The 16,712-nt window shown below is 43.6% G+C and overlaps 7 protein-coding genes across 10 annotated transcripts in view; 2 read left to right on the forward strand and 5 right to left on the reverse strand.

Moving 5' to 3' along the window:
* Positions 1-182: 182 nt before the first annotated feature.
* LOC125502297 (dynein light chain Tctex-type-like) lies at positions 183-802 on the reverse strand. Its single transcript, XM_048662135.1, has one exon. The coding sequence runs from the start codon at positions 800-802 to the stop codon at positions 440-442; it is 363 nt and encodes a 120-aa protein (XP_048518092.1). The 3' UTR covers positions 183-439.
* On the reverse strand, positions 183-2,871 carry LOC109542580 (INO80 complex subunit B). The gene is made up of 4 exons (XM_048662133.1): positions 2,629-2,871; positions 2,149-2,562; positions 900-1,512; positions 183-809 (listed from the first exon to the last, which is right to left on the reverse strand). The coding sequence occupies exons 2-3, from the start codon at positions 2,549-2,551 to the stop codon at positions 1,121-1,123; spliced, it is 795 nt and encodes a 264-aa protein (XP_048518090.1). The 5' UTR covers positions 2,552-2,562; positions 2,629-2,871; the 3' UTR covers positions 183-809; positions 900-1,120.
* Positions 2,868-3,696, forward strand: LOC109542582. Its single transcript, XM_019911859.2, has 3 exons — positions 2,868-3,006; positions 3,253-3,473; positions 3,527-3,696. Exons 1-3 carry the CDS (start codon positions 2,970-2,972, stop codon positions 3,617-3,619), a joined length of 351 nt encoding a protein of 116 aa, XP_019767418.1. The 5' UTR covers positions 2,868-2,969; the 3' UTR covers positions 3,620-3,696.
* LOC109545013 (phosphatidylinositol N-acetylglucosaminyltransferase subunit H-like) lies at positions 3,693-4,599 on the reverse strand. The gene is made up of 4 exons (XM_019915493.2): positions 4,263-4,599; positions 4,087-4,211; positions 3,963-4,037; positions 3,693-3,869 (listed from the first exon to the last, which is right to left on the reverse strand). The coding sequence occupies exons 1-4, from the start codon at positions 4,483-4,485 to the stop codon at positions 3,801-3,803; spliced, it is 492 nt and encodes a 163-aa protein (XP_019771052.1). The 5' UTR covers positions 4,486-4,599; the 3' UTR covers positions 3,693-3,800.
* Positions 4,600-4,686: 87 nt separating this feature from the next.
* LOC109544997 (beta-chimaerin) lies at positions 4,687-8,146 on the forward strand. Of its 4 annotated transcripts, none has more exons than XM_048662130.1 (8): positions 4,687-5,013; positions 5,234-5,441; positions 5,506-5,748; positions 5,804-6,024; positions 6,088-6,318; positions 6,370-6,507; positions 6,563-6,668; positions 7,827-8,146. In XM_048662130.1, exons 1-8 carry the CDS (start codon positions 4,965-4,967, stop codon positions 8,053-8,055), a joined length of 1,425 nt encoding a protein of 474 aa, XP_048518087.1. In that variant the 5' UTR covers positions 4,687-4,964; the 3' UTR covers positions 8,056-8,146. The 4 variants fall into 4 exon arrangements, with proteins under 4 accessions (XP_048518087.1, XP_048518086.1, XP_048518089.1 ...); XM_048662129.1 differs by lacking the exon at positions 4,687-5,013 and adding an exon at positions 5,019-5,124; XM_048662132.1 differs by lacking the exons at positions 4,687-5,013; positions 7,827-8,146 and adding exons at positions 5,025-5,124; positions 7,655-7,820.
* Positions 8,147-9,143: 997 nt separating this feature from the next.
* Positions 9,144-10,608, reverse strand: LOC109544989 (carbohydrate sulfotransferase 11). Its single transcript, XM_019915450.1, has 4 exons — positions 10,400-10,608; positions 10,097-10,343; positions 9,339-9,520; positions 9,144-9,279 (listed from the first exon to the last, which is right to left on the reverse strand). The coding sequence occupies exons 1-4, from the start codon at positions 10,606-10,608 to the stop codon at positions 9,144-9,146; spliced, it is 774 nt and encodes a 257-aa protein (XP_019771009.1).
* A 282-nt stretch (positions 10,609-10,890) lies between these two features.
* The window catches only part of LOC109542571, a 51,854-nt gene continuing 46,032 nt past the window's right edge, over positions 10,891-16,712 (reverse strand). The window contains exons 6-14 of the mRNA XM_019911846.2: positions 16,248-16,413; positions 16,006-16,185; positions 15,789-15,946; positions 15,487-15,732; positions 15,120-15,429; positions 14,739-15,064; positions 14,505-14,691; positions 11,549-14,450; positions 10,891-10,982 (exon numbers count right to left, since the gene is read on the reverse strand). Coding sequence (XP_019767405.2) covers positions 13,093-14,450; positions 14,505-14,691; positions 14,739-15,064; positions 15,120-15,429; positions 15,487-15,732; positions 15,789-15,946; positions 16,006-16,185; positions 16,248-16,413 — 2,931 coding nt within the window. The 3' untranslated portion in view covers positions 10,891-10,982; positions 11,549-13,092. The remainder of the gene's footprint in view (positions 10,983-11,548; positions 14,451-14,504; positions 14,692-14,738; positions 15,065-15,119; positions 15,430-15,486; positions 15,733-15,788; positions 15,947-16,005; positions 16,186-16,247; positions 16,414-16,712) is intronic.

The raw sequence follows: 16,712 nt of genomic DNA on the forward strand, positions 1-16,712 counted from the left end.
ATTGGTAATTGTAACCAACAGTTCAAGCACAAACTGGTGAGTCTTGCAGCTTTTTGGCCCTAGTAGAATACAGGATTCCTCCCTGATAGCTCCTAGCGCGAATTTTGCTAAAATCTAAGTCTGGATCAGGACTATGTATAGGAGGTGATTTGCATAGATCGGCAATGTAACTTGAAAAAAACTGATGTTTCATTCACTCTATTAACGTTATACAATTATGTATTCAATTTCGACGAAGTAAAATAAATATACGAATTAACAATCTTCCGCTGAAATGAATGCAACGAAACGTTAGCACCAATTCGATTAATTCACAATATCCGTACTAAAGTGCTGATCTGCTTTGATACCAGCCTATGGCAGCAACTGTTCTAGTAATCAAATGAATTAATTATTATTGTTTAACCTCGCAGTGCATCCAATTCGATAAAATTCCTATTCAAATAGCTAGACCATACACAGACACAATACAAAACATGGTCTTGTTCTCCCAGCGGACCGTGCAGCTTCCATCAGTGTTGTTGTCCCAGTAGCAGGAGCTGGCCGTGTGCAAACCGGCCCCATTCTTCTGCATGATCGTGCAGGTGACAATGTACTTATAGGGTTTCATCAATTTGGTCAGTTCTGATGTGCAGGCCTCCACTACAGCGGTTGTCCAATTGTTTACCTTATTCTGCTGGTAGCTGTTGCCTCCTATCACTGTCTCGATGGCGTCCTTAATAATTTTACTCACATCGTCCACCACAAACTGTCCTTCCTCCTGCAGGTCTTGTTCCAGAGTCTCCTGTGGGGTTTTCTCCATACTTTTCCTAGAAGAGGTTTGCTTCATCAGATTCAGTTACAGTTGTTTTCAAATTTTATATGGTAAAGTCTAAAATGTTTGGCTTGGAATTACTTACACCCAGCTTTTCAATTAAATGGGAAATTCCTTAATTATTCACTGTTTTATGCTGGATTTTCAGCAAATGTTGCGATCAAGCTGTCAGTGTCATGGCAACTGCAAATATCCGTCATTTTGCAGGCTTGCCAGCCAAATATAAATGGAAAACTAACAGTAAAAACAGAGACAGCATCATTGGCAGGGCACCCCAACTCTTTTATTAATTATAACAGTTTCTTATTAACAGATGTTCTTTTTATAGCAGTCGAGACTGCATAAAGGCACTCCAGTCCTGGAACATGAATATTTTTTCGCATTTCCGCAGCCCATGCGGCACAAAATCGGCTCAACTGCTGTCGGGGCCTTTCCCGTTTTCAAAGGATAATCGATTCCTTCGGGAAAAACCAGCAGAGTTGAATCGCACGTTTGTTTGTAGATAATCACTGGGGCATTAGTGCGAGTTGTTTTGCATTTGGTCTGCTTGGTCGCTTTGGAATCCTGTTTTTTTAATAGGCGTTCCATCGTTTTCTTCTTGTCTTTTTCGCGCTTTTCATCGGCCAGCTGTTTCCTTTTCTGGGACTTGATTGCTGCTTTTTGTATCGCCTCGGCTGTCATCACTTTCTCTTTGTATCCTAAAAAATACAACAAAGTTAAAATAATGACACAGAAAACAATTTTCGCACTATAAAGCTGATTCGAGTAATTTAAAAGGGTCCAGTTCAGGCCATGTTTTCTTTTATTGTATTAGTAAACACTTTCGCACTGGAAACTAGGTAAAATTCCTCACATTTTGCGGATTTTCGCATTAAAATCGGGGTTAAAACCAGGGGCGGATTGTCTATTAAATTAGAAAAATTATCGTCGTTTTGTGCAAGGGTGGCAAGTGAACCATTGATAAGGAAAGGTTGGCAGTTTTCTCAAAAAATGCTTGAATTCAAGAAGTTTTAGATTTGCCTGGTTTTTTTTTTGAGTTGCACAATCCACTTGAACATGACGCTGCTTTTTTCGAAGTTTCTCATGAACCCTTAGAGTCACCGAATTCGTGTTGGCATCGTTGGATAGAGAATTGAAAAGTCGATTCAGTCGTAACAACGTGAGTGAGGAAATTCTAGTAGTTTTGAGCCAGAAATGCAAGATTATGCCAAAATTTCATGTGTTCCGTCCCGTTTTTGCTCATTTTGCCTCCGAGAAATGTGATGACCCCCATGACCCCCCCACCCCTGGATCTGCCCTTGATTAAATCGAGTAGGTTTTCATTAAATACTCACCTGTAGGAAGCGACATTAACGTGGGAGTTGCAGTATTGGCCTCACTGCCTCTATCATACATGGCCCTTTGCCGGGCCGTCATTAGGGCCGGATCCTTGGGCTTGATTTTCTTCAGTTCATCATCGACATCCTCCAATTTTCCACTTTCTATGGCTGTAAGCCATCGTTCTTCATCGCTGGAGGCGCTGTCGCGTTTTTTGCGCTTTTTATTATTTGCACTAGTGCCACTTGTGCTCGGTTTACTTATGGGCGGCAATTGCTTCGGCGAGGGCTTGAAACTGGAGCTGTTTTCATCTACAATTACCAGTTCATTGGATGAGGACCCGTCGTCTGATTGGGCTGCTTTCGGTCGTTTCGATTTGCCCTTTTTGGATTTCTTCAAAAGGTGCTCCTCTGTGTCCATCCTAGTGTGCTCTGCAATAATCGCGCTTCTTCAATGTGTTTTTCTGTTATAGCGGAGCCCTAACTGTCATTGTTTACCTTTTTTTTGGTTAAGTTGTCACAGAGCATATAACAAGGGTTATATGAGCGCGGTTGCCTGACTTGCTGCTCGTGGCTATTTCCATTGTTTTGTTCGAAGCAAATGACTGAATAATAGTCAAGCCAAAAACAACATTTTGCTTAGACTGAGTTGCTTGAACGAGTAATGCACTGGATATACGTGTTTTTAATGGGTTTCTGGCAACTGCCTTCCGGACATGGCATCGCCGCTTTCACTATCGCGTGACAGCTTAATATTTGAAAACATTCGTTAAAGTTGTTTACGATATAGTTCTCAGACGAGCCTCCGTAGTTAAATGCAAAGGAAATAATCAGCTAGAATGAAAAGACGTCGAGAAGAACAGCAAAAGCACGAAGGCAAGTTTTAACACTCGAAAAGACCCACGCACTTTATAGTTCAACGAACTAAAGCCCCTTTATTTCTCTTATTTAATAGTCATTGTCCACCCCAAACTCTATGAAGAAACTCTTGTGTTTTCCGGCACAAACCTGGATATTTTCCTCATGCTGCTTTTGCAAAACTTTCACACCACGTTCTACTTTGAATAATTAACCGTACATAACTGAGTGCTTCGGAAGTGACCATCCCTCTAACATCTTCAGAAACACCGAAACCGACCACATTGGAAGTCTGTGAGCAAATGTGTAAAGTAGCTATGCTTAGAAGAGAAGGACCTAAACTCCTCCATGAGATACTAACAGCTGAAACCGAGGCAAGGATGAAATGGTTGAGGAACCTGAAGTTTGAGATTCCTGCTGAACATAAAACACTTATGCCCGATTTGCCAGTAATTTCAGCCCCTAACTTTGAGCAGAAACAGAAGGTAGCATGGACCACTTACGTTCAAGCTAAGTGCCCTTTTTGAATCGGTTTCAGAGATATGAAGAACAAAAGAGGCTGCTCACATTGATTTCAGTCTACGAGATGCAGGCTAAATGCCCGGTTGCCCGTATTATAGATAAAATATAATGACTAAACATATTGCAAAACTTACGTATTAAGTTTCATATTTTGCAATATTTTTAAATAAAACGCCAATAAATTAATTAGCTGATCAATTTATTTAACAGTCCCTTAAAAAAGCCTTACATACCTTGAGCAACATAAACATCTAGATAGAATTAGCCACTAATTTTCCTAATTTTCCTTGTCAGCTGTTTTCAAAGTGCTTAATGTGCCTGTATATCATTTCTAAACAGTGAAGCTTTGGCAGCGTTTCCTACAAACAAAGAGATGCACTCACGAACATTTTATAACTTCTATAAGCACTTAGCAAGTCCCGAGCAACGACCTTTGCACTTCAGACCCTTACCGTAAATAAAGGAATCAGTTTCTGTTGATTTGAGCCTTCATGGACTATCAAACTCAGAACGTGTACTACTTTGTGCTGAAACAATGTCTTAGATCCCACGCGGGCATTCTCTAGCTGAACTTACCCTTAAAATTACTTCGTTAATAAATACTTTTTGAACTTGTTCATATGGAATATATAAAGCAGTCTTTCTAAAGGCAAACTTCGAGCATGTTTGGTAACCGAGCCCCTTTACTATCAGGAGGTTTTCTACAAAACAATCGAGATTAGCTACTAAGTTTCTAAGGCAAAATAGCTTACCTTCACGTACACTAAGCAGGGCCTTGCAGAGCAACCATGCCAATACTATCAGTAGGGGCACAGCATATAAAGGGCTGAAACTAGGCAGATTCACTATAAGAAAACATAGAAACCCCATCACAACTGCGGTTTGTTTTAATGAAAATCGTTCGGCATTGTGGCTCAGCGCCACACTCAAGCAGCCCAGGGACTTCTCCACCTGGATCGAAATCAATTTTCCCATGGAAAATTTGAACCAATCGCTCTCATATCCACAAGACTTTCATAAAACACATTTTGAAGTTTTTTTAAACTTTTTTTAGGTTAGATGAAATGACACAAGTAAACAAAACAGACGAGGGCGAAGCAACGAGTAATAAGAAGTAGTATAAGTAGGGTTACTAGCGACAAATTGTTGATGTTAGCAGAAGGGTTTCAATTTTTATGTTGTTTGCGGGTGCCGGCCACATCCAACTAGCTGGAAATCGTTATAATCTCAACCCAAATTAGTTGCAATTTACTAAATCAGTTTATAATTTTATGGATTACCCCCGGTAATCATTGTACGGTCATGTCACTGTTGACAATATTATTGTCAAAAAAAAGAAAACAAACTGCATTTAATGAACAATTTTTGCTATTTTTTCCATGAAATCCTTGCTTGGAAAATCCCTACGGATGATGAGGTGATATCCCGATTTCAAGAACCTTCCTGAGATCATCATGGTGCTGGATTTAAATTCCCCGGCCCACACGTTGTGGAAGAGCGATCGTAAGTTTCAATTAATCCATAATAAACGGGCTAGTTTTTGTTAATTGGCCAGTAAAATGTACGTGGAAGACTTCAAGGAACGTTTACCCGAAATTTCGGATGCTTTGGAGTGTATGTATCAGTGTTTTCTTAAGTCTCCGAGTGCCCAGTGTCTTTGGACGTTTGATACCATTCAACTCATAAGTGTTCTAATTACAGGCAATTTTTGCTTCTTTTTCAGTGTATCGGATCCAGCTGGAAGCCCCAGTCCCAATACCGATTCTATGCGATGATATTCTGGCAGATAAGCCCAGTTTCCTTGGCCAAGACTACCACGGAGCAATCAGCCACGTGAACGCCTCCGACCTGCTAAATTCCCAAGAAAATGGGGCTTACTTGGTGCGAAGCAGCAAGTCGGCAAACGGTCAATTTTACACGCTGAGTTTAAAGTACCTACATTGCCCATTTAAAGCCAGTACTTTGTGTAATATTTATTGAATGTTTTGTCGGTAGATTCAACAGCAAAATTCACCACTACAAGCTCTATGTGGATCCTGACGGAGGCCTCTATGTGAGGGAGAAACGTTATGATTGTGCTCGATCCCTGGTTGCTGATGGATTAGTTACCATGTATTTAGAGCTGAAGGCGCCCATGATTTTGCAAAGGTTGACCAGCGTGAACTACCACGAAAGCCCCTACATGACTTTCACGCTAAACAAGCGGAAATTGCGAGCCCTGTCCAAGCAGAACGCTCTGTAGGTGACTGAGATTTGCTTGGAGCTGAAATCATTTAGTCTATTTCAATTTCAGAAACAAGAGCGTATCGGAAAGCAATTTTGCGCCCAACAATATCCCACTGTCTCAGCAAATATTGGGGCACAATCTGCCGGAAAATGTTGCCCCAGTGAAGCCCCACGTGTTTAAGCCCACCACATTCAAGGGCTTGAACTGGTGCGAACTTTGCGCCAACTTTTTATGGGGCTTCACCCTGCAAGGCAAAAAGTGTGAGGATTGTGGCGTGATTGCACACAGTGAGTTGCACAGAGTTGCTGGGTTTCCCATAGTTCACACTCACTTTGGTTGTTGGTTTTTAGTTAAATGCTCGGAAAAATTCGCCAACGATTGCGTTCCCGACCTGAAGTATCTACGCGGGGTGTTTGGAATCGAACTAACCACCCTGCTGAGCGCCTATAAAACGGAAATTCCCTTTGTGGTGAAGAAATGCGTGGCTGAAGTCGAAGCCAGGGGCCTGACGACTGAGGGAATCTATCGCCTCAGTGGATTCGCCGATGAAATCGATGCCATTAAAATGGCTCTGGATAAAGGTAGTTTTTGTCACAGGCCAACGGATCGGTGACTAAAATAACTGGTTTTAGACGGTGAAAAGGCGGATTTGTCGATGGAGAAGTACCCGAACGTGAACGTGATCACTGGGGCCCTGAAACTTTACCTTCGGATCCTCCCAGTGCCTTTGATCACTTTCGAAATACATCCCCGACTTATTGACGCCATTCGTAAGCCATTTGCTACACTCAACGGGGCGATTTAAGGATTTTTTGCAAATTCCAGAGCATTCCGACCAGGATTTGCGACTGTCGTCAATTAAACATGCTCTGCTGCTCTTGCCAAAGCCCCACTACGACACGTTGAAGTTCATGATTCAGCACCTGCACAGGTAAGTGAAACTCTCCCGAAAACTGACGGGTTTGGGCCATTTAATTCGTCCTCAGGGTGGCTCGACACGCGCCAATCAACAAAATGAACGCCCTCAATTTGGCCACGGTTTTTGCGCCCACTCTCATCCATCATCCGCCCAATATTATTCCGGACGTTCGGAGCGACATTTTGCTGCTGGAAGTGATGATCAATAAATGCGAAACCGTTTTTTTTAAGTAGCGCAAATTGAGGCGGTTTGTGATGGTTGCTGGCTTTTCCGCTCGTGGGGAAAAGTTGTATTTATTTTATAATGGTCTTGTAGTCGTTTTATATGCTTGTGCGTCTAATGGTTATACATTTAATGTTGCGTCTCTAGGTTGGCAAAGTCCCCAGGTTTTTAAATTTGTCATTTTTTAGCTCTCTATCAAAATACAGTGCACAAACCCGGCAAAAGTTGGCACTGAACGTTACTCGATTTGTGATATAAACGCGAAACTCGAAATATTTCCCTGCCCTTTTTCACATAAACATTCCCTTAGTGGTTGCGTTTTATTATGTTCTCTATGTGCTTAGTGTTACGGACAGCAACCATACAAATTAAGAAGCGTGAATGGGGCGCTTGGTAGCATGCGGAAAAAGTTTGATTTTAAGCGTCTCATTGGCGCTGCTTAAATCAGGTATTTTTAGACAGTTTTACATGTGAAGTCTTGAAGAATGGAAAATATATCCGCATACACTTTGACTGTTTGTTATCTGTTGTCTGCTATTTATCGTTGTGAGAGTCCCCCAACAGTCAGAAGGTCTTCTTCGGTGAAGACGCACACTTCCGCAAGTTTAGCGGCCTTTGCGACCAAATGGCGAGCGGCAAAATTATATTTATAATTTTCTACCGTTCGCTGATCGTCGCATCTAAGGCGCTGATTCCTGCTGGGGAGTTCCACGTGGGTGGGATCTTTGTCATTGGAGAAATACACGTAAGTAACTCTGTTCGTTATCGCTTTGCAGGTCTTTATGTAGTCCTCAATGGAGACCATCAGCACTGGAAAGAACTTGGAGGTTCGCTGGCAGATCAGCGTGTTGTTTTCCATGTAAAAATTCACTGGCTGAGGCGAAAGACACAGAGTGCCATTGATGGCAGGCCGGTTCTTGATGTAGCAAAACTCTTGGTCTGTTGCAGGCTCGAAGGAGTTGAGCGATTGCAAACTGTCGCCGCTACAGTGGCCGTTTTCGAACGATATTTTCCCGGGGCAAATCAGAATCCAGCGATGCCGATGGATGAATTGCCGCCCTGGAAAAGGCCAGAATTGATCCTTGGAAGTCACCGTTTTCCAACCAACCGCTCGGAGTGTGAATGGCAATGGTGCTTCCTCCGATTCCAGCTTTCATCTTGTCGACCATCTGCTTAGCTGCGATCATTTCTTCCAGCTCGGCCTTTTCTTCGGCCATTTGAACATGTTCAGTCTCGGAAAGTTCTAAAATAAACGTTATCTCCTGCTTCACAGGCCTTTTTAATTGCGTCTTACCCACGAATCCACTGGCGGTTTGAAGCTGGAAAATTTGCCCGATTATTACGATGAAAAAAAACGAAAATTTGCCCGATACAACGGCCACTAACAAGCACAACACTGGGTATATTGCGTCCATTGCGCGGCCAGTTTGCGGCACTTACAACGAATGTTAACTAGGCGAGACTGCTCTTTGTTAAGGGCTATTTGCGGTAATTGTTTTTTAACAACCGGAGTGTTATTCAATTGAACATTTGTTGGCTTTTAGGACCATTTTGTTGGATGATTTCAATTTCTTAGCAAGCCAATCCACTGTAGGACTTGTGGCGGAGCAAGATGAGTCTTGCGTTTTTAGATTCTTTGGCCTAAAAGCATGGAAAACATAATGAAGATGAAACTGAAAAGCGCACAGTTGCTCGAAATTGATGAGTCAGTCGGGATTTTGGACCATCGTGAAAAAGAATTCCTTCCTGGCGTCTTGTAAGCACGAATGGCTTGCATCTTCACCTTTTTTTTCACAGGTAAAATAAAACTGGCTTCGCATTGCGAAGCAGGTCTTGAAAGTTTCCGGATTCGCCGGCCATTGCTGCTATAGTAGGCCTTTTTTTGCCCGCGCACTGTAATTGCAGTCAAACTGCTAGGCCTATAAGCGCTAAATCGCCGGTTATACGAGAGTTATGTTAGTTAAGTTGCACTATTAAAACAGTAGTGAACTGAGAGTTTAGGCCTCACGAAAGTATTTTCCATGACCTGAAACGCGAATAAATCGCCAGAATTTGAGTTTGCTTTATATTCGGGATTTTATCCAAAACCAATCAATTTTATCACATTGTAAATTCTATTAGCCTCAATAGAGAGATTATTGGGGCTAATATAATTGCGTTTACGGTTGGAATGCGTGATTGAATCCATAAATAAGTTGAACAGAAAAATGCGAAGCTCGTTCAATAAAATTTATATTTAAAACTTAACAATCATAGGAATCGTGTTCAATAAACATGTGGAATCGAATTGGGTTTGTTGTCTTTCATGTTTATTGCTGCTAAAATGTCCGACGGATCTTCGTCGGGCTGCCCTACCTCTAAGTAACCATTTAGCGAGTAGTTGAAAAGTTCAAAGTCAAATCTGGAATTAAACAACACAACTGTTCGTTGAGTTTTTTCTAGGATTTGCATCTTGCCCACCTATAGATGTGGTACAGTTGTAAAATCTGCGATCTAGAAAGCTGAGAATAGTGGCTAGATATATGAGCGGTAGTGGATCCTTTGCCCGCATTCTTCCATTCCGGTTTAATCACTTCCCCTAGGCCGGCGCGCTTTATAATGTAGTCTTGATCGTCTTCCAGAGTTTCCGTATGAGCAATTATCTGGAAAAAGCGCGAACATTATCATCCAGGACTTTTTCTTTAACGGAAAACGGTCACCTTGATATCAAACATACATGGAGTGCAAAACTCGACTATCGGTGTCCAGTGCATGTCCAACTGTTTGCCTTCTTTCACCATATCGATTAACCAGGTAATGAATTCTGGATATGTTGGATATTTGGGACCGATTGTTTCCTGTTAAACATCGTTTTAGAGTCGAAAATGCGTATTTAGAAAACATCGTTTATTTGGATCATTTTCCCACGTTCTTTATTACGAATTGATAAGGATTTTTCGTGTCGACAAAGAGCAGTCGGTTCAAAGAATTCATAAAAAGAACGAGCGGCAATTTGCACCAAATTTTGGGGTCAAGCGGTCAAGAGACTCAGCAAATTGCCTCTAAAGTGCACGCTAGTGCTTGAAAAACTTAGCAACTGCTGGAGATTAAAGTTTGATATTTGGAACAATTAGAGCAGAAGTTCCATTTAATAAAGATGCCAAATCGCGATTGATTCAGCGCTCTTTTGATGTTTCTGGATTCTGGAAAAGACATTTTTTGCCAAAGCCATCACTCACCTTTTTTCTATATTTTTTGATGATTTCCCTGCCCAACTTGAAGTGATACGATCCGGAAACCGCATGCTGAATCTTATCCCTATAGGCCGAAAGTAGGCGCTCCAAAGGATGGCGCACTATCAAAAAAGACACGGACTTTTCATCTTTCAAAGCGTCTTGTAAAGATTCTAAAGTTGGACGGCCGTATTTCTGCCTGGCTAAGGTTAAAGGCGGTGTTCGACTGCCGCGAAGATACTCTGGAGTATACCTGGAAAATCGTATTTTCCAGGAGCAAAATGCCAGGTGGCTGGAAAGTGCACAAACCCGGCTAAAATGTTGAAATTATACATCCAGGAAGTGCTGGCGGCCTTAAAGACGTTGCACCAAACCATGTGGTGTCGGTGATCGACTAAATACTCCCAAGGGTTTGGACTATGCAGACTGTCGTTGGAGGGTTTGTCCAGCCCCAGCATGTGGCAAGCAGCTTTGAGGTGTTTCCTCCTCAATTCCAGCCGCTTTAACACCAAAGACATGTTGTGGTTCCCAACACTCTCCAAGGCTTGGTTGAGGTTGCTGTTCTCTCTAAACGGCTAAAAGCCTTGAATTAGCGGCAGCAAAACTCGCTTAAACAACTGCATACTCTTTGCATGTTAAAGCTGATCATCCGATGCCGTTCAGGGCGAACGTAGTGATCGGTGGCGACCATAAAAACCAGGAAAACCGGAATAAAGCAAATCGCAGTAAAAAATATCACACATCTTCGGATCATCCTCCATCCGCCTCCTTGGGGGCGCTTAATTTGCCTCAGTCTCATTCTCTCATTTTGCCTTTGTTGGGTCCTATTCCTGCTTGATCCGTTATCACATTGCTAACAGCCTGAGCGCACAGAAGGAAAATCGCCTTTCAACTAAAACAACCCGAAAAACCCCACTATTGATTCCCATCTATTACATAACACACCATCAACGGGGCAAATTGACGGAAAAACGTACCAAAAACCAACGGAAACACTCAATAAACATTGCGCCTGAAGCCGTAATTGTGTTAATGAAAATTGCGGAAAATTAAACTAAAAAGACTATCGGTGTTTTTTTTTGGCGCATTTAAGTGAGGAAATTGCGTTGGCACTAAGCGCGGTAGCTTCGGAACGGCTAATGCGGTCGATTTTCCTCAATGCGCCTCCAACTGACTTGCGCTTTTCCACCACTTTCCATGGAAAGTGCAGTTCAAAAACGCCCAGTTGTTGCCGTTGATTTCCGCATTTTCAAGCCCCATTTGTCCGAATTGGTCAACAAATAGTGTAAACTGTTCCAGAATTAGCGGGGATTTTATGCTGTTTACACCAAACGCCTAATTAAATGTGGATTTTTCAAATCGCTCTTACCGCTTATTGCACGAACTTTTTCACAGATTTCCAATCAAAAAATCTTTTCAATGCAACGCGTTGATCAACTAAAGCGTTCATAGACTTACCAGGATTACTGGTGAAAACACCGCCAATGTGAGCAATAGATAAAGTAATAAATGTGGATTAGTTTATAGCAGGAAATTTTTTTATACGATCTTCACTTTGCAACGATCTATGCGACCATCGGACCGGCGAATTTTTTATGTCATTATTCAAACAATTTACAGGCCTGCTTACACTACTTACCTAATGTTTGCCCGCTTTGAATCAGGCATTGTTTTCCAGGATTTAACTGGGATTCAACTGAAAACGTGTCTTTTCCGATAAGATAACATTGAAAACTTTCATTTCGAGCCACAAAGCTTCAAAGCAACATAAAAAAGTAAAAATTCTTACAAATAATAGTCCAGGAGCAAACTAAAGCTGCTAGATTTTCTTTAACGCAAACCAACTTTATTTCGTCAACATTTCGTCGGGTGTCAGTCAATATATTAACATTCTCTTAAAACCATTAACTAACCGATATTAAAATAAACCTTTAATAAATAACTTAGTCAACAATTGCCTATAAGTAGATCCTATAAATTAGGCCCTAATCTAGCAAACTTAATGCTAAAACTGTGAGCATTTAGACAAATCCCTACAACTAATGGAATTAAAGTAGAATTTTGGGTTGCTTTATAGGACTTGAGCGTTAAGGTGCTTCTAAAGCACCTCAATTTGAAATCGCAAAAAATATCTTACACTAAAAGAAACTTAAAAACAATCGCTCATTCCCGTTCCAAAAACCTGATTATGAAAAATCGCAGGTACTTTGAAGTGAGCACAGAGCCTTATCTAAAAAAAAACAAACGAAAAACTAAAAATATTGCACACGATGTATCACACTTAAGTATAAAATTGCACGACTTTTCTTTTTGCGTATACTCTATCCTATTCACATATGCCTAGATAAAACCACTAAGTTGAGCTTTAAACACTAAAAAACCTTAATAACTAATCTTCTTTATTGCACTTCCGGCCCGCGTAATCTATATCACAAATTTACAATATTGCACTTAGGTTTAAACGAATTTTTCATTGAATTTTCCCAAAAAAATCTTAACTTTATAAAACAAATATACGTTCAGACGGTGTTTGTTCACGGTTTGCATGTAAATGGTTCGAAAAAGTGTTTGAATAGTTGTCTAAAAGTCAGTGTTTTGATGGGTGTTTATCGATGCAAACAGCGTGTAGCGGGTATATGCCCACTATCGATGTTCTGAGTTTTAGACAAACACATTGCGCCGCAAATTGAACGCGTAGCTTAAATATTCCCTAACTTTTAGCTGCGACTATTTTCTCGGTGTTGGCAATTTCACTCACCCTGTGCACCAAAATGCACTCACTCCCACTTTTTCCTACTGCAAGTAACTAATACTAACCACTTCAATTTGGCAGCAGTGTGTTTTCAGTCGCGTCCACCCGATGCTTTGCATGCGACGTGCGTCAAACAGCGTGGGAAATATACACTGCTCGAAAATTGAAATGCTAGTTTAACTCCATCCGAACCTTGCCACATACAAACCCGTTTTTAAAAACTCACTCATTCAGAATCCCCTCCAAACTCCTACCTCATTACCAGTGAGTTATTGTTGGAGGAAACCGGAACAACCGTCGTATAGCTGACAGTTTCCGAATCGCTGCTCGATTGTCCATCCTCACAGTTCAATACGCCACTATCCAGAGAGCTGGATAGAGCGCCACCCGGTTTTCTGGAATATCGTCCGAAAAAGACCGAGTGAGTTTCCACGCTTTCCGCTCCAGACTCGCTGTGGCCATCGCCCAGACTCTCGTCTGTTTCGCTGCCGTTCTGATCCGCTAGCAGCTTCCTATTGAGCAGGACTCTGAGCCTGGACTCATTGGAGTCGGTGCTCAGATACCCCGGATCTTCTGGTCGCAGATTGAAAGGCTGCAGCCGTTTAAGCGATGAGTGCTGGATGGTTGAATGGAACACGCACTGATTTTTATCCGAGATGAAATCATGTGTTTGGATCAGTTTATACTCGGGAAGCGCAGGAGTGCCAACGATGCAGTTCGCACTCCTGTCAGGCTCGTTTTTTGGATGGTTTGGGGTTTCTGAGGAAGACACTGCTTTGGGGACTTTTATTGGAGGTTTTGGGCGCTCGTAGATAGGAGGAGGAGGCGGGATGAGATCCGGAGGCACCACTGGACCATTTGAGGTCGTTTTGATCCTTTGCCTCTTCGAGTGGCGCTCCTCTAAAGTGAGCAACTTTCCATCCTCGTCCACTTCAAGCTCTTTGCAGAGCTTTTTCTCCTGGTACATTTCCCGGAGACTCCCGAGCACTCGGTGGAAGTTGCTGCTTTCCACATGGTTGGCATTCACATCCAGAGCCCCCTGCTTGAAGCTTCCAGTGGTTCGCAACAGGATCTGGTTGGAATTTTCTTCTACACTCTCCTCAAAGCTCTGAGCCACTGAGAGCTTTTCGTACTTGTTGGGACGATCCAGCGTGTCGGGCTCAAACTCATCCGAATCGTTCACAGGGATGTAATGATCCAGACAGTCCTCCACTTCGATCAGCAGCTTTCCAGGCTTTTCCACGCCTCCCTCATAGCGCACCTTCAGGCTCTTCTTGTCCATAGTGGAACAGTTCGACTCCGAAGGAGATGAGGGGTTGCTGCCATAGTTGTAGCCGTTGTTCACATACACTTCACTCACCAGGCTGTAGCTGCCCGCAGGACTTCCAGTGAAGAGCTGAGGGTGGTTTTTCAACACCACCAGCTCATAGTCGTGGTCGTCTCCGTCCGCAGCTTCTGAGCTCAGCTTCGATAAGGTCAGGTGACCAGTTTGGGTGTTGAAGATCGCGTTTTGCATCGTGATCTCTTCGTCCACTGGCAGCGCTGTGCTCAGACTGGGGCTGGCTTGGGAGGAGGCCACTTCCGCATACTCAGACGGAGTGGAGTAACCTGGAAAATGGAAATTTTGCCCTCAAAGTCCAGAGGCTGATACCGGTCGATTACCTGGATGTTTGCCGTTTCGTTCCAGACTGTCGGTTTCGTAGCCAGCGCTGGCCCTTCGGGCGAGCTCGCGGTTTGCCGCCTCCAACATGTTCTTGTGCACGGTCAGCTCGTTGATCACAGCATTCATTTGCTTCTTTGTGAGCGTGGGGATTCGGGTTTCGTCCGCTTGGTTCTCCATTTCGATCGCCTAAAGCACTGCTGAACTCAACTGATCAGAAACAAGCACTCTCTTACCTCATGTATCATATCAGGAGGAGGCAGAGTCGTCCTCCGTTCCACTGGAACTGGAGGAGGCGGCGACATGGGCTTCAGAACCTTCTCCTTTCTGGGGAGTTGCGCGGGCTTCCGATGGCTGCGAGCGGTTGCTTCTGAGGCCGGTCTTGGAGACAGAGCCCTATCGGCTCTGCTATCAGGCAGCGATCTGGTGGGGGATCGAATTCTCCTCTGATTGGACCCTGCAGGAGTGGCGACAGGCCCGCAACGCTCATCCAGCCTTAGAACTGGAATGTCTTCCAGCCATTTCTGGATGCTGTGCTCTTTGCTTTCGTTGCCTGCCGTGCCTGGAGGCAGAATGGAAAAATGTGCCAGAAACTGGTCTGGATGGATCGAACTCACAGTTCTGGCAGGCGGCCAGTGAGGGAAAGTCCGGCAACCTTTGATAAACTGCGCTGATGTCTTGCGGCTCGCAGCCAGGGCAGCCAGAGCAGGATTTCCTGCGGCTGTTCTCCCTCTTTAGGCTGATGACGCTGCCTCGTCTACTAGAAGGCCGGGAGAAGTCGTAGCTGGGCTCCACTGAGTAGTTGGACTCCTCCTCCGGGATGTGGAGGAGAGTGGGGACGTATCTTTTGGTGCTCATCTTCTGCTTGGCGATGTCGATGACCTCGCGGATTTTGTCCAGGAACTCCAGGGCGGCTGGGGGCGGAGCCTGCAACAACACGCCCCTCTAGTAGCCTGCCGAAAAACCTGCGAAACCCCCACTTACTATTAGCAAGTGCGGCTCGAAATAGGCTGGGTTGAAGTAGAGCTTTTTGCGAGCTGCTCCAGACAGTGCTTTGATGCTGTCGGGCCGATCTTCCAGAGTTTCCACAATGGAAACGTTTTCCTCTGGCAGGCGCTCGAAGCTGGAGTTTTCCTGATAAGCCTCCGGGGATGAGCTGTAGCCTTGCGGCGAGGAGCATCTGGACCTGGTTCTTTGCTGGGAGTGAACTATTGCAGAAGTGACAAGTTTCTGGGGAAAAACTTCAAGCTTTAAGCCAGATATTTCAAGGCGAGCTCAGTGCTTACATCGTGATTTTGGAGCAAATCCGGGGCGTTTTCGTTGTCGGAGCTGTTGGTGTCACTGTAGGCGCTTTCCGCAGGCCCAAAATGATGAGTGAGTGAGAGTAGGGGATTGTTTTTCACTACTCCCTCCTCCACGGTCACAATGTTTTGGTTTTTCCTGTCTGAAACAGGTCAATGTTTCCGTTCGTTGAAGGTCCCAGTCGCCCATTCAATTACGTACCGGTCTGTGAGTTTTTGAGGGAATTGCGTTTCTTGAGGTGAAGGTATAAGAAAATGGAGGCCACGTAGATCAGACCAAGAAGAACCGAACAAATTCCGATTGCCACGTACTCTGAGACGCTCAGGCTGTCCTTTTCTGAGCCGGAATGGGCGTCTAGAGAAAAGGCCACTTCGGTAACATCTGGAAAGGTTGCAAAACTGCATGAAATAGCTGGAGGCTTTGGCTAATAGTGTGCTACTGACTGCTGTGTATTTTCGAGGGCGTTCCAACGATTCTAAAGGCCACACAAGGCCCGAAAATGTCTTTATTGGGGGCTGCTAAGGGCTGATCCTCCAGTTCGCGGCACATGAGATGGACCAGAACCATGCGGCCGGACATTTTGTTGCGCAGTTCGGGTTCTCCAATCCACTGGAAGGAGAAATGAGGTTTAAATTGAAAGTTTATGTGCGATTTTCTTTGAGGTTTCTTGACAGTCTTTGGCTGGCGTCAGTATAACTTCGCAGAGTTCTAGAGGCTGGTTCTCTATAACCAGACGAGGTATCAAAGTGCTCTATTCAACGTTTTTGAAAGGAAGCTTCAGGCTATTTCGGCGATGAATTTGAACTTATTCCATTCAGCAGTGTTTGCGCAATAAATTATTACAACTTGGATATTCGTTTATTTTTTTATTATTTTCGCACTGCCCTCTTCACAAGACAATTTTTTAA

Source organism: Dendroctonus ponderosae, unplaced genomic scaffold, assembly GCF_020466585.1.
Source record: "Dendroctonus ponderosae isolate FM_Combo_2020 unplaced genomic scaffold, Dpon_F_20191213v2 Dpon_F_20191213_10, whole genome shotgun sequence".
Lineage (NCBI taxonomy): Eukaryota > Metazoa > Arthropoda > Insecta > Coleoptera > Curculionidae > Dendroctonus > Dendroctonus ponderosae.

Excerpts from the sequence above, each read along its gene's own strand:
- LOC125502297 (XM_048662135.1), bottom strand. The coding sequence starts at position 802 with ATGGAGAAAACCCCACAGGAGACTCTGGAACAAGACCTGCAGGAGGAA.
- LOC109542580 (XM_048662133.1), bottom strand. The coding sequence starts at position 2,551 with ATGGACACAGAGGAGCACCTTTTGAAGAAATCCAAAAAGGGCAAATCG. Across the intron at positions 1,513-2,148 it reads GTTAATGTCGCTTCCTACAG|GATACAAAGAGAAAGTGATG; the intron begins GTGAGTATTTAA and ends TGTATTTTTTAG.
- LOC109542582 (XM_019911859.2), top strand. The coding sequence starts at position 2,970 with ATGAAAAGACGTCGAGAAGAACAGCAAAAGCACGAAG. Across the intron at positions 3,007-3,252 it reads AGAACAGCAAAAGCACGAAG|AAACACCGAAACCGACCACA; the intron begins GCAAGTTTTAAC and ends TAACATCTTCAG. Across the intron at positions 3,474-3,526 it reads ACTTTGAGCAGAAACAGAAG|AGATATGAAGAACAAAAGAG; the intron begins GTAGCATGGACC and ends AATCGGTTTCAG.
- LOC109545013 (XM_019915493.2), bottom strand. The coding sequence starts at position 4,485 with ATGGGAAAATTGATTTCGATCCAGGTGGAGAAGTCCCTGGGCTGCTTG. Across the intron at positions 4,038-4,086 it reads TTAACGAAGTAATTTTAAGG|CACAAAGTAGTACACGTTCT; the intron begins GTAAGTTCAGCT and ends ACATTGTTTCAG. Across the intron at positions 3,870-3,962 it reads AACTGATTCCTTTATTTACG|GAAACGCTGCCAAAGCTTCA; the intron begins GTAAGGGTCTGA and ends CTTTGTTTGTAG.
- LOC109544997 (XM_048662129.1), top strand. The coding sequence starts at position 5,070 with ATGTACGTGGAAGACTTCAAGGAACGTTTACCCGAAATTTCGGATGCT. Across the intron at positions 5,749-5,803 it reads CTGTCCAAGCAGAACGCTCT|AAACAAGAGCGTATCGGAAA; the intron begins GTAGGTGACTGA and ends TTTCAATTTCAG. Across the intron at positions 6,319-6,369 it reads TAAAATGGCTCTGGATAAAG|ACGGTGAAAAGGCGGATTTG; the intron begins GTAGTTTTTGTC and ends AACTGGTTTTAG.
- LOC109544989 (XM_019915450.1), bottom strand. The coding sequence starts at position 10,608 with ATGTCTTTGGTGTTAAAGCGGCTGGAATTGAGGAGGAAACACCTCAAA. Across the intron at positions 10,344-10,399 it reads AATTTCAACATTTTAGCCGG|GTATACTCCAGAGTATCTTC; the intron begins GTTTGTGCACTT and ends ACGATTTTCCAG. Across the intron at positions 9,280-9,338 it reads CAACTGTACCACATCTATAG|ATTTGACTTTGAACTTTTCA; the intron begins GTGGGCAAGATG and ends GTTTAATTCCAG.